This window comes from Hyposmocoma kahamanoa, unplaced genomic scaffold (assembly GCF_003589595.1).
Source record: "Hyposmocoma kahamanoa isolate Upper Pololo Valley unplaced genomic scaffold, ASM358959v1 114, whole genome shotgun sequence".
Classification (NCBI taxonomy): Eukaryota; Metazoa; Arthropoda; class Insecta; order Lepidoptera; family Cosmopterigidae; genus Hyposmocoma; species Hyposmocoma kahamanoa.
In genome coordinates, this window is record NW_020653383.1 from 2,635,544 (window position 1) to 2,650,575 (window position 15,032).

Consider the following 15,032-nt stretch of genomic DNA (forward strand, 5'->3'; position numbering starts at 1 on the left):
GGTTGAATTAAAAAAATCATCGTTCTCTCAAGAGTTACCTTTGAAAATTGACATAAACATAAAAGTTACATAATACGCGAGAGGATGGCGAGAGGTTCAAAAGTTACGAAAATGTAAGAAATGTAATATCTGGCAACACTGCGTGAAATTACCAATCCGTTGGTCATAGATTGGTTTGCGCGTTGGACTAAGGGCGCGTTCCCACTATGTCGTCACGTTTTATTATCGTTGGACGACTTTCGTGTCTAGCCTGTTCCCATATCACGACTATCTGTCGTGGGCGATTTTTTATCGTTGAACGACTGTCGTGACTAGCTGTTCCCACTAGATTGTGACGACAATAGGAGCTGCGGGAATCTGTCGTCACATTTTTATCGTGACTTTTTTTATCGTCAGACGACTGTCGTTCTAGCTGTTCCCACTGTGACGATATTTTGTCGTAACGATAAAAATTGCTACGAGGCTATCAGCTTAAAGCTTCAACAACACATTTTAGGAGAAGGCATTCATTACCCTGCATTGCAGTCCGCCTTGCCGTTCGCCGCGTAATGCAAGGATTATGAATGTAGTCGCAGCGTGCAAGCCACCTTGCAATCCTGCAATGCGTTCTGCTAGACTACATACATGTACGTGTATGTACGTGTGCCATACGTAGGATTCTTCCGTGCGTATCCTATCCTACGCAGCTTTTCCATCCTCTAAGCTACGCAGTCAAATATATAACTGTATGATCTATGGTTCATGTTATGATTTATTTACACATTCGCTCTGGACCTTTTGGAGGGAAAAGTGTCGTTTTTATTTTGACTTTCAATTATTTTGTAAAATTTAGTTTAAAGTGGAATAGGATAGTGCTATTGTGCCTTAATCGAAGATTAAAACGCGAATCTTGAACTAAAATACCCGTATTGGCCCGTTTTAATGAATCCCGAGTCCATCCAAGCACGCCGCCTCAAATTGCCTATTCTCTTTGTGGCGGCCATATTTACAGAAACATAATTAAACTTCATGTTTAGAGTGATGGCTTTGCCAAAGCCTTAATAAATTTAAAAAAAAATTGATTTATTTACAAGCATAAATAGTGAGTGACAATCGCGCGATTTCATTCATATCTTTCTAATTTGTGCGCGCAAAACGATGGAGCCATAGACAAAAGTTGAAGTTGAAGTTCTAATTTGTGTTTATTCGGGGTAGTAAACACGAAATAGAATTGAAACACGGAATTGCGATTTTCTCTTGCGCATTGTCGTCAGTCTTCACTCTTTTTATTATTTTGTAAATAATCGAACCTATTATAAAATGATTTAATTACTTTGTGCGTATGTAACAACCACGAAATGGAGTGTACACAAAGGCTAGAATGTACGCAGGAGTTGTATTCATCACAATCGGTACACCCCGAACAGGTTAGACGCTATATTTACTGTTACCATTTTACCTAATTAAAAACTAACTTACAGAACCCAACTAAGGTAAGATTTGACCCTCGCGACTGACAGCTAAAAGGCTGACAGATATTTCTTTTGAGTATTATTTACATAGGGATTAATATTTCTTAGTATAAAAATATCCTAATGCAGTGTTAAATTGACATATAATATTTGTTTTCAGATTGGCTTTTTAGGCATTTGTGGCGAGAAGTTTCCAGTGTTGAGAGGTCCAAACAAGATTGGCAGGGATCCACAAACTTGTGGCATTATTTTAAACCGCAATGTGAGTATTCTAATAGCACTTAATTATATTATTAGTATTAGTATTATATTTGATCTAGAGTGGATATCATGTCTCTTTTTATTAGCCCATCTGGCTCTGGCTTTGGTTTGGTCCTCATAGTACACAGCCAGACGTATTAGCACCATAACAATGGAGCTCAACTGTACAATACCAACACTCGAGGGTTGAAATTAATATGTTGAATAGATTACATAGTTAGTAGTCTAATCCTAAAATATTAACTTACGGAAACTCGTAGTTTTGTTAATAAAATTTATTGAAATATTCAAAAATGAATAACAGGGAACAGGTTTCGTAAGTTAGGAATGCAGGTATTTGGTTGTCGCGGTGGTAAAGTCTGTTCAAATCCGTTTTGAACAAAAAGTAAACAAAACTGTTTGGTTAAATTTCTAAAGCAATCACTGAATAAATCAAATATGTAACACTTTCACGTATATTTCGACTTGATATCTCATCACTTTTTCCAACAATATTTATTTGAAGAGCATCGTAAATTGTATTACAAAAGTGAGGCGGTGAATTTCACTTTCCGAATTTCAATGGCACTTTTTGAGCGATTTTTGTAAAACCCTTATTTCTTTTGGTTTTAAGGTTTTAAACGTTCAAATAAGTTCAAGAATGTCAATAATTATTAAATCACAGAAATATTTAAGTTAAATACAACAAAAAACAATATTTTAGGTCACACAAATGAGATTGCAGTATTATGAATGATTTTCTCATAAGCATAAATGATAAAGACGGCACAGGAATGAGAAATTATTATTTCAACACACATTGTATCGTTCACGAAAGAACATTTAACATCATTTAACATGTAACAAATATTTTAATATAACTTCTTGTATCAAAATCCTTCTCATCCATGAAAGACCATCTATCTATCTATATGTAATTAATAAATATATCTAAATAAGTATTTTGTTAACGTCATTGTTGTACATCAATATATCATCATCACCACCATCAACATGATCACCAGTCACATCATCATCACAATCATCGTCACCATCACTACAATTATCATCGTCATCAACACCACCATCATCATCGTCACCACCATCATCACCACCACTATCACCATCTAATTGTTATATTTCAAGTAAATATTTGGCTTAAAGTAACTATTTGACTTAAAAGGACACAAGAATGAGAGCGACAATAATGATATTTAGATACATTTTTAATTGCCAAGTGTGTAAAATATGCTGGACCGTTATAAAAGTACATGGATTTTAAAGTTCCCTTTGTCTGATTGACGTACAAGAAAGTTTATAAAACTATTACTATTCCCAAGAAAACATGTTTGTTTATAATAAATTGGAAAGTTACGGTATGAGTTCGACGTGAAAGTTATTAGAGTTTATCCTCGATGGGAAATGTTGCGATTTCCACGAGTGTTTAATTTTTTCTTCTTTTCTTAAAATTAGGGCGACGTGGAACCGGCTTCCATGAATGAGAAATTGACCCCTTTTTAATTTTTATTTATTACTGTGACGTAGTAAAGTAGTCTTTTTATGCGTAACACAGACTAAGTAAGCAAGCAATCATATTAAATAAATAATGCTTAGCATTCATGTAATAACATAACAGTTATTGAAAGGGACACGTTTTTGGAGGTTATCTGAAAACGACCCGAGGCTATTTTTCATCTATACATCTATGACTTGTCTATGGTTGCATAGTGCTGATGAAAAAAAAACATTCGGTTCATTCAATTAAAGTTTTTGTAATCGATTAGTAAATCGAATATTTCAATCGCAATAAAAAAAAGGACTAAGGGTCGTATTCCAGAACTCTACTCAATACTCAAGTCAGGACTTGAGTATTGCAGTGAGCACTGAAAATCATACTCAAGTCCTTGCCATTAGGGTTGTATGTCCAGTGCTTGAAATCATACTCAAGCCTGCCAAAACCTGACTTGAGCATTGAGTAGAGTTGTAGAATACGACACTCAGTGTAATGAGTTGAAGGAGGATTTAAAATTAAGATTTCGGAAATTTTATATATGCTTGTATAGGTTATGTACGGAAAACCGCTAATATGACTCAATTGAACAAATCGATTCATTCAATTAATTAATTGATTTGTAGTTGGCATTACAATTGGTCATTACTAGTCGGGTCAGTGACTTGTTTGTTTACATTTTGTTCAAAATGGATTGAAACGAAGTATAGTAGCCTAATTCTAAAATATTAACTTACCTAAACTCGTAGATTTGATAATAAAAAAATTTATAAAATATTATAAAATGATAGGAAAAGGTTTTGTAGGTTAGGAACGCACGGCATTTGGTTGTACAGCAAAATTTTAAACTTGTCGTAATATTTGGGTACTTAAAATGCTTAAATCAATGACTAATTGTACATTTGACACCAAGAAAAGAAATGTATTTTACATAGGTCAAATAAGGCCTCCCCCCCCTGCTCCCACCATTAAATTCGAGTGTTGGTTTTGTACAGTCCTACCACACCTGAATCTATTAATTACTTGGCTCCATTTCTCTGATGAACACTACGTCAACTTAATTTTTGGACCTGTTCTGTTCTTATTTTGTTTTTGTTTCTTTTATGTTTTTTTCACAAAATTTTTTTATAACAAAAAGTGTATCATAATAAGTGGATTAAATACTGTATCAAATTTAGATTATCTGTGATACATAACATTCTGAGGACTAATTGGGTTTTTAAGATTAGGTTTAGATTTAATTAGGAATTTAAGATTTAATTAACTTTAAATCTAAGCAAATGTCCATTATTCATTTACATATATTTTGTGCTCTTCTGGTAAAATAGTGCACATATGTAGCAACTGCTTCAAATCTTTGCGTCGGCAATTACAAAAGAATGCAGCAGCGTCAAACCAATTGTCAATCAGTTATCATACAATTGGTTACATGCGTAGTAGGTTGTTGCAGGAGGCTTCCTGAAGCATTGAAACTGACCAGTACAGGCAGTTGCGTTATATCATTAGCTGATCTACTTTCAATGGAACTGCTAGTATAACTCCTGGGCAGTACACAGACCATCATCCAGTATTCAGATAGATAGCACAGAGAATAATTTTGTATCATTCATGCATCCACCTTCACAGTATATATACTTGCTTGTCTAAAAATTCTGAACAAAGGCTCAGAAATTATTCATGACACCAACATGAACTCCCAATGTCGGGTAGCCCATCATGCACTCGTCCGTCAACATTTTCATGGTGAGGAATAATGTGGTTTTGTGCTAGGTGCTAGGCCAAGTGGTTCAGGGACTGAGGGGACTGTGGGTACAGTGAGCTTGCGAAAATTGAAGCAGAGGAAGTCTTCATCTACTCTGAGCTCTTCATTGGGTATCTACATGTAACTTAGCTAAACTAATCCTTGTGGATTAATGTTACATTAAGTTGAAATGAACAGGCGTGGGTCACAATGTTATCGCGTAAATCCGCGAGGCTCTGTAAAATTGCCCTAAGAATAATAACAAAACCTATGTATAAGATGCATGTATTTTGTAATTTCAGTCAATATCAAGACAACATGCAGTAATAAATGTACTGAATGGAAAACAATTTATGCTCATGGATTTGGGCTCTGCTAATAAAACAAAGTTAAATAATGTAAGTTGATTTTGTTGTGTATTATTGAGTAGATATTTAAAAAATGCAACATGACTTGAGATATTATACTTATGTAGTAGCAGCAGCTATGTATTGCGTTTTTCTTTTACTTGTCGAAAATGCGCGATTTTATTTATTTTTTATTATTTTTTATTTTTCTTTTTAATTCCCCAATCATAGATAGTCGACTGGTTGCCTGATTGGTTAGTTTCTTTAGCATTAACATTTTAAGTTAGTGGCGAAACGAAATGAACCAAAATAAAATATCGTAAACACATTAGTTTTATATATTTAATAGATCAGATTGGATTTCTTCTTGAACATCATTGAACATAATTGTCTGAATTAAAGGAGTACAAGAAGTGTTTAAAAGCATACTGAAAGGTTTATGCCATATATAATTGTCTATTATTTAATGCATTTGTGGTATAAGTACTCCAGTACCGTTTAATGTATTATATACTGTCTTCATTTTTACAACACAAAAGTTTTACCCTTTAATAAATTACAGAAAGTTCTTCCACCATACATCCCTACACCACTTTCCAACGGCGATACGGTACAGTTTGGAGAGATATTCGGCATTTTTCAACTGCTTGAAGACGAAAGTGATCTGCCTATGACACAGGCAATTGATATTCCCGACACTCCTGTCTGCACTCGTGGCATCTCCAGGCTTAATAAAGCTGGAATTACTACAGTACCTGAATCACCTGATGTCAGTGATCGGGTGAGTCATTTATTTCGGTTTGTTCTGTCGTATATAGAGACAGTAAGTTTTGTTGCGTTTTAAATGAAGCAGTATTATTTTCCTGGAGGGTTGCCTTAGTGTATCAAAGTATTTTAGAAAATAGGTAGATGGTGCATTTTTTAAACAGAAATTATTTATTTGCATATATCTTGTTAAGTGCCTTTCGATAAACACTGTACTATATATTTTTTATTTTGTTTTAGGATGAATCTTTCATTGTTCCATCTCAACCAAAGCAATATCAACAGTTCAAAAGTCCAAGCAATAAATTCATTAAAGTATCTGGTAAAGCCTTTTCAATTCAACCTACAGGCACATACAAAATTGATAATGCTTATTGGAAATCAGCAGAGAAGTCAAACTCGTTAAATTTGGCTAAATCCCCCATCAATGTGATTTCTCCTGTGGCTGGCAGTAGTACTCCAGTAAATAATAACTTGCATGAAATGGATACGCAAGTTCCATATCCGACTGACAATGAAAGTACAGATTCAATATACTGTGCTGCTACACAGTTACCTGTGAAAGACAGTACTCCTTCTTTTCATAGTAAAGACACTCAACTTCCGGAGCCCGATTATTTGCTTAACGCGGACAAAATAAGCGAAGAGCATAATATGGAACTTGACGTCCTTGGAGCTAATAAAGAAAATGATAATAGTTTGTATAATGCAGAGACACAGATTCCAGCAGAAAATGAAAATGGAAACATGTTTAACAAAACCAATATTACCGATAGTGAAGACGCTGAAACTCAGCTTCTTAATGTAGAAGATAGTAGTCAGTCAAACGAACTTAAACAAAATGACATTGACGTTTTTACTGCTGCAACGCAGCTACCTGATTCGGAAAAGGACTCCATTTTCACTGCCCCTACACAGTTACCTATTTTTGAGAATGATACGCAAGTACCAACCACAGCAAAACAAAGTATGCCCGCCGAATCACGATCAAAAACTAAAGTTAATTTTGGAAAAGGTGATAGATCAGATGACCAAATACTGTTCGATGAAGTTGACAGTCAATCTTTCTTGGAAGGATTTGATTCTCAGCCGTTGTTGCGACAAGAAGTCTCGCCGGAAGATGAAAACAACATAATTCCTTTATCGCAGGCCAGTCAGGAAGATGAATATGATGTCATAAAACCAAATTCTATAGCTTTAAAGAGAGCTAACAGGATTGAATCTGATTCGACAGATTGCGATGACTTGGACGTTTTGCAGACACAAAAAATTCTTGCAAGACCAATAGACGATGATCTCACTGATTGTGAAGATGACATCGATATTGAACCTAATATATTGAAGACTTGTGAGAACAAGACTGCTAATTTTGAAGACATAACCACACAATGCGATGTTGATAACGTGCCGCATAAAAGTTCTATACTTAATTTTGAAGACTTGCCTACACAAGTTCTTGAGGGCTATAATGAACTTAATAATGATACAACACCTAAATCTGTTGTTAAAAGTTCTGATGAAACGATAGCACACACAAACCTTGTACAGAACATTGAAGATATGGCAACGCAAGTCATTGGGGACGATGTGGAAATGAAAAATGATAATGAACATAAAGTCCTTGATAGGATTCCTAAAGAAACATCATTCGAAGATATGGCGACGCAAGTACTATTCCCAGAGAACAAAGAAACAGATTTTGCAGACTTAGCTACTCAAGTAATTGACGAAATCCCATCTGAAAAATCAGAATGCAGTAACACTGCGAACATGCAATATTCTGAAGAAATCATATGTACTTTTAAAGTTCCCTATGCCACACCTCTTAAAACAAAAATGAAAGACACATTCAAATCAGGTGGAAATAAATTTATGAATCCTAGTATTTCATTACCGAATTCACCAATTAAAATAGTTAATTTAGAGAATGATGAAAAATATTACGCCGCAACTCAGGAATTATACGACGATTTGTATTCTCAAAGAGAGTCGTCTCCGGAATTCGTGAGACCACAGACAACAAAGATGGTAAACAATAGTCTTTTAAAAGAAAAGCAAATTGAAATTATAAATGTAGATGGTGAGCTCCAACATAAGGAAAACGAAATATCTTCGGGAAAGAAATACATTGCAGCTGATAAGTCGTCAGATAATAGCGACGGAGATGAAAGGATTAACAAGTTTGTTTCAAGTTTATCTTCTAAAATGATCAGGGAGGTAATTGGTGTTGATAAGGACGTCACAAGCGTTAAAAGAGTCCCCAGTGATCTTTCTGACGTCGAGGTTACACCAAAAAAAGTACGGCCTTTCAAGTTTATTGAAACCGAGCTGCCAAGCAGCCAGGAAATAAAAACCAGTATTTCCATGACTTCTAAAACACTTGTACGTGAATCTTCAAGTGATTCTGAACCAGAAAGAAATTCTACGCCTCTTTTGTTTCGCAAAAAAAAACATGTTAAACAAGCTAAAATCGATCTGAGGAAAAAATTTGAAAGACAGGCTTTACCCACAAGAGTGATAACAAGAGTTCGCAAACCAACCTCGAAAATACAAGACAGTGTTGAAGAGACCAAAAAGCAAAGTAAAAACATTCTGAATCTGAAATTTTTACCTGATTTTGATGACGTGGATAACGAAATAATATGTGAAAACTTATGTCAACCCAAAACTAAAACGGAAAAGAAAAATAATAAAGATAGTACAATAAACCTAACTAAATCTGCAGAGGTTAAGAAAGAAAGTAAAGCTAGAAAAAATGTCGCAGCAAATAAAAAAACCGATAAAGCTAAAGATATTTGTGACAAACAAGAAAATGAAAAATTAGCAAACAGACCAAAAGTAAAAAATAAAACTGTAAAAATTACGGACAAAAACAATTCCTACACATTTAACAAAGAGAATAATGATAGTATAAATCCTACTGAGGAAAAAAGTAAAAGTAGCAGCAGAAGTACACGTCGTATAAAACACACGCAAAAGAGTGAAAGAATGGACAGTAAATCAGTGTCGATAGAAAAGGAGTCAATACGAAGGTCTCGGCATAAAGAAGTTGATAAAACTGAGAGACGCGTTCGTAGCACAAGCAATGAAAAGAATGAAAAGACAGCATTATTGTCAGAAACACGAAGTACTCGACGCAAACGCAAAGATTCTAAAAATGAAGATGACTCTACAAAGGAACTTAAAAAAAGACGTGGGAGACCAAGAAAAACTGATAATAGAGATGACGAGTTAGACACTACCACTGGGAAAATTGACATTTCTAAACAAACTGACATCAGAAGAAGTAAACGACATAGAACAGTTAAAGTCATAGAAACAAAACAAATTGATAGATATAAGAAAAGCAACCCAGCCAAAGATCAAAGTACAGTATACAATATTTCATCAGAATCTGGTGTAGAATCACCACGACCTCTAAAAAGATCTGCTGAAAATAATGATGGACCTAGTCCGAAAAGAACTCGATCCGCTATGATTTCTAACACTTCTACTATCGTTAGTTCGAACACGTCGTTGGTGGTAAACTCGAATCGTTCGTCTGTGGGATCGACAGCGGCTAGAGGTGTAAGGACTCACTACGTGCTCTTCACGGCGTTCCCTTACGAAGAAGTCAAAGTTAAACTGGAAACTTTAGGTAAGTTTAAGATGTTAAGAAATACAGACAACATCAAAACAATTTGAATGATCAAACTAACTTAAAATATCTAGCTATGCATGCTTAAAATATCTGCGTATCCAAAGGCTGCCTCTCAAGACCTTGTGATTTTACTATATTTTTAACAATAACTCCTTTTTTTTTAGGAGCTGTTGTAGTGTCGGATGTAATTTCGTGTACAGTGGTCCTCACGCTGCAAATTAAAAGGACATTCAAGTTACTCTGTGCAGTTGGACTAGGGAAACCTATCGTTGGACCTAATTGGGTGCAGGCCTGTAATGACTATAAGATGATTGTTGGTATGTAACAAATTGTTTGATTAATTTTGTTTAGGCAATCAAGCCGTCAAAATATTGGACGATCTTCTTGATAGAAAATGGTTGTCGTTTCTTCATCATCAACATTTGGAACATTTGGAACTTGTTTTCCAAGGATCATAATTCTTCGACATGCAGGTTTTGTAACGATGCTTTCCTTCACCGCTAGCGAGGAGAGAGCTTAGATGCCACCTTAGGGATTCGAACCTCCTATGTCTAAATTCAGAAGCATCTGTTCTTCCAGTGGGCTACAACCACTCTTGTGTTAGATGGTTATATTGTAAGTTTGTTCGGTATGACAAAAAATAGTCATGCCTCACAGAATAAGTACAAAGTGTATACATATATTTACTTATTAATGATAAAGTGCGACGTTTCTATATTCTAGATTTGGTATGGTTGGACTATAACAATTTTCAACATCACCTATATGTCATGAGATTCTGAGCCCTATTTCTAATACTCCCATGCACTGTATAATGACTATTGGGAAATGAATCTATTAGTTATTATCAGTGATTAGAATACAGTGTTTCAAATGAGATAAATGTCTACGTATAGATACAAGGAGTGACATGGAGTGGTTAAAACCACCGAACATCTGGTTTACCAGAAATAGTCTTACTGCATCGTAAGATAAAACTGCTTTCTTAGGAAGCTGAAGTTGGATTTTAAAGTAATTTTAGGGGCTCAAAGTGAAATAAATGTAGTAGATATTATGTCCATCTACTCATTTGGAGCAGCCTATTCCGACCATTGGTTATTATTATTATTATTATTATAGATAGTGCTAAATCCTGGATGCTTCACATGTATTAGATCGTTTTCCGGTTGTATATTGATCATATTATCATCTGTGATTGGGATAAAATTAGTACCATGAGGTCATAGAACTGTTAAGACTTTTTGTCTAAATTATTTCTTAGAACAAATTTATTTACTGCTGCTACTACAAAGTATGTTACACTTAATTTCTTATTTTAGATCCATGGCCATACCTTATACAAGACGAAGCGAGCGAAAAGCGGTTCCACTACAGCTTATCGCGAACTTTAGGTAGCAAGAGGAATTTCCTTAAAGGCTATCATGTGTCTTCCACGCCTTCCGTTTTGCCTAGTGCGCCTGAGATGAAACGTAAGTTTGTTTTGTTAGTAACGTAAAGGTCTATCGGTCGTCAAAAAATAAATATAAAGCTGGTGACAGACCGAAAATCTTATCGTAACTTATCACTCGCGGCGAGCTTGATACGCCCTTAGGGCCCTTATAATAAGTATATTGTTAAATGTTAATTATTGCTATCGTACGCTTCGAATTTTATGAAAATACCTTTACAAGCAAAGAAGCTAAACATACCCAATCCCATAAAAGGATTTCTACCATTAATTAATTAATTAAGATTTAACCATTTTTTTTCTTATTTCTCTTGGGTTTATACGAATGAACGGCATTTTTGACATTTGATGTTTTACTTTTTGTCAATATTAAAGGTTACTCAATGTCTGATTTAAATAATCTGAATTGATACTCTAAGGTTACCATTCCGAAATTTGAATAGTCCGGACAAAAAGTCAGACATTTGCAAGAATGGCAAATCAGCTGCATGATTTAGAACTCCTCGGTATTTTAATTGAATCGTTCGATTGGACATCGTTCTCAAATCAAAGGTTCCATTTCGAGCTATTGAAAACATTCGTAATAAACATTCGAATTGAATTCGAATAGGATATCAATTGGATCCCATGTTCTTTTTACGAAGTTAGTCGGAAAACTAGATAAAAAACAAAAATCTTTTTATGGCCATTTTTGCGACAATAAAGGCCTAAAAGCTTTTAACACCTTAGTCTTACTTTCAAATAAATGAATAATATTCATAAATACCAGATTTCATTAAAACAAAATAGGATTTCACACGTACTTTTTGCGTTGTAAACACACACTTAACAACTGTCAGAAAGGAACCAAACCAAAAACCTTCCCTTTTCTTAATAACCTAATAACAAACTTTAGTTTTGTTGTAATAGAAAACTACAACCTTTATCAAACTACATTATTCATAACGGACCTTTAATTTTTGTACTAACCAGAACTTTTTTATTTATATACAGTTATTTTTTACTTTATTTTTTTTAACAAAACTATTGTGGTTGTAAATAATGGTAAATTGCTTGATTAATTTAAAAATAATGTCATTCAAGTAATCAAAGTCGACTAATCATCTCACATTTTCTTGTCTGGGGCAGCAGCCGCAATAGACTCATGGCAGTAATTTGCGTGTTTATCACGAATTTATTCTGGAAAAAAGATCACTGCACTCTACAGCACAATTAACTTGCACAAGCTTATTTTCCAAGACTGTAACTAATAGATAAGGCACTCAAAAACACTTTTTTTAAGAATCGATAAACTTAATTTTTATTTTAGGCTAGGACCATTCGATAAGTTATTATCGAATGGTCCTAACCTAAAATAAACGTTTTCGAACGTCCTTTTCCGAAAACAAAAGGACGTTCGGAAACTTTTATTTGATAACTGTGTTCTGATAAGTGTTGCTAGTTTTTGCCGGTCAAGAAGGTTACTTAAGTGTGTAATGTCATTTCTGTGTTGATAATCAATTCGGTCGGCAACTGAGTTATCGTGAGGTTCTGAATTGACCCTCTGGGCAAACGGTCCATGAACTGGACATGTCAAAACAAATCCGGATGGATGGTAACCCTATACTTGTCTCAAATCGCCCTATTCTCAAGGCTAATCTATCCGCTGCAATAAACGGTCTAATAATGATAAATTTTCGTTTCCAGTGATAGTAGAGTGCTCCGGCGGAAAATGGCAGGCTTCGGGTCCAAAGTGGATCTGCGTGTCGTGCACCGCAGACCGCGCGCTGTGGCAGCAATTGCGCCAGAGTGGCGCCACTATCGTCTCCAGCGAGTTTATTTTGAGCGGGGTTCTGCAACAAGCAGTCCATGTCGAGGAAAACCTTTTGAAATAACTACTGTTGTGTCGATTAAACCCTTAGGCTCATTGAGCATTAATATTGCCGCGGAACGGAATGGAAGTGCATTTTTGTAATGAAGTTGTGCAAAGGATAATGAATGTGTTTGTGTCCATTGTGTAAAGAATAATATTCTTATACTACATACGATACAGTAGCTACAGGAATTCCCAAGACTGAAAATTCTCTGGAATATGCGCTACCTATTTTTTGAGCTCGTATCCAGTTTATACGTCACATAACTGGACATAGTTATGCAAACTAGAACCAACCCACAAAATGTCACTTTCGAGATAATTAGACTTTTGTAAAAACAGTGTGAAGAAATAAATACATAAGTTGTTTGAGACAAACAACGTTAGATATGTATATTAAGAATGATATAGGGAAACTATTATATTATATAGCAATAAATAGAAAACATTATGTATCTTTTTCTTTAGTTAAACGAGAACCTTGTTCTAGTTTTCGTAATGAAAACGCTAAAGATCTACAGTACTTCAGTACATGAGACATGGATCCATTTATCATATTTAAAAAAATACATTATATGAAGTTAAACAGCGTGGTTCTTTTTAGCTATTAAAAAGTTACTTATTTAAGGTTGGTACCCTGAAGGACTTTTATTTTCTCCGTTTTGGCTTGGTATATTGTCAGGATCTTTTGTGAGCGGGTAAAGGACACGTCTGATGTTCTACCTAAATACATAACTCAATTTCACTCTAGGTGTGGGTTAGTTCTTGTTTTCATAACTTTGTCCAATTGACATAGTTCATTATGGTTAACAAAAATACGATTCTATTCCCTTCCGCAGCAGTGTAAATTGAGCCTTATACTTACTGCCTGTTTTCCGTGGGAGAACTTATTAGGCTTAAATTATGTATTGCAAAAGTAATGCGCGGTATTCTTTATAAACCGGTGCATTGTGTAAAGAGGTGATTGTAAATGGTATTCGTGGTTTTGTTTTAGTGGTAGTGCGTCGGATCAAATCAACCTTTTGAGGTTCATTGTACATATAATTACGAAACAACTTTTGAACATTTAGACTACAGAAGTGTCCCAAATAACTTGCATTGTTTTGTAAAGTAAGGGAAAAGAAACTACCACGTAAGTCTTAGAACAATATTAACAGTATACCTATTGAATAGAATGAAAAATTACAATTTTTGTGTGTAACTTTACAGTCACTATACAATGCAATGTTATCAAAAGTTACCTGAAATTTACAATACTATCCAATCTTGAGTATATTCAGATTGTATATGTATAGTTTAAAACTTAGATTTTGGATCGATCCTGGCCTGACCAGGATAATAGAGCGTTCGATTCAAAGTGTACTAATATACACACTTTGATCAAACGGTGTTAATAGGGATTCGGAGAAGTGGAGAGAAGCTCTCATATTGACCCAAGTGTATACAAGAAAAAGAGTGTTGAAAATCGTTTGGCCTATTACCATTCCAAGTGTTTTCGTGTTCCCAATTGAAATTGGAATTTTTTAAAGCAAATTACTCCCGTAGTGATTTCTTAATAAATGTAATAAATAATCCAGTAAAAAGTCCATCCAGTGCATAATTTGTATGATTACTTTTACGAAGGATAAAAATAAGTACCTACATTTAAAAATTTCTTAGTTTGTTACATAAGATAGAACATCCTTCCCTCAGTGAAACTAACCTAATCTGTACCCAAGGCCCAATTTTATTAATTCATCATACAAAACAATCAGCTGATCGGATAATTAATGAAATATTTATTTAAGCTTTGATGGGATTCGTAGGAAAACTTCTTCACGAAACGTCTTTCACGGAAAGGTGTTCACTTTCATAGGTAGGTAGTTTTAACAACCGTAAAAACTCAAAAATGTAAGAAAATTACAATGTTATTAAAAAATGAGGATGCAAAATCTCAAAACGCAGATATCAGATCCCCTGCCAAAAAAAAAACTTGTCGTTTACGAGTCTTGTCTTGTGATATATTTGTGTCAACCGGTAGGTAAAGGTACTTAATAAGT

At 34.7% G+C, this 15,032-nt stretch overlaps 1 protein-coding gene across 1 annotated transcript; it reads left to right on the forward strand.

Moving 5' to 3' along the window:
- Positions 1-1,322: 1,322 nt before the first annotated feature.
- LOC113239237 (serine-rich adhesin for platelets-like) lies at positions 1,323-13,335 on the forward strand. The gene is made up of 8 exons (XM_026476159.1): positions 1,323-1,406; positions 1,612-1,713; positions 5,245-5,340; positions 5,852-6,070; positions 6,295-9,691; positions 9,859-10,011; positions 11,014-11,163; positions 12,828-13,335. Exons 1-8 carry the CDS (start codon positions 1,338-1,340, stop codon positions 13,013-13,015), a joined length of 4,374 nt encoding a protein of 1,457 aa, XP_026331944.1. The 5' UTR covers positions 1,323-1,337; the 3' UTR covers positions 13,016-13,335.
- The last annotated feature ends 1,697 nt before the right edge of the window (positions 13,336-15,032 follow it).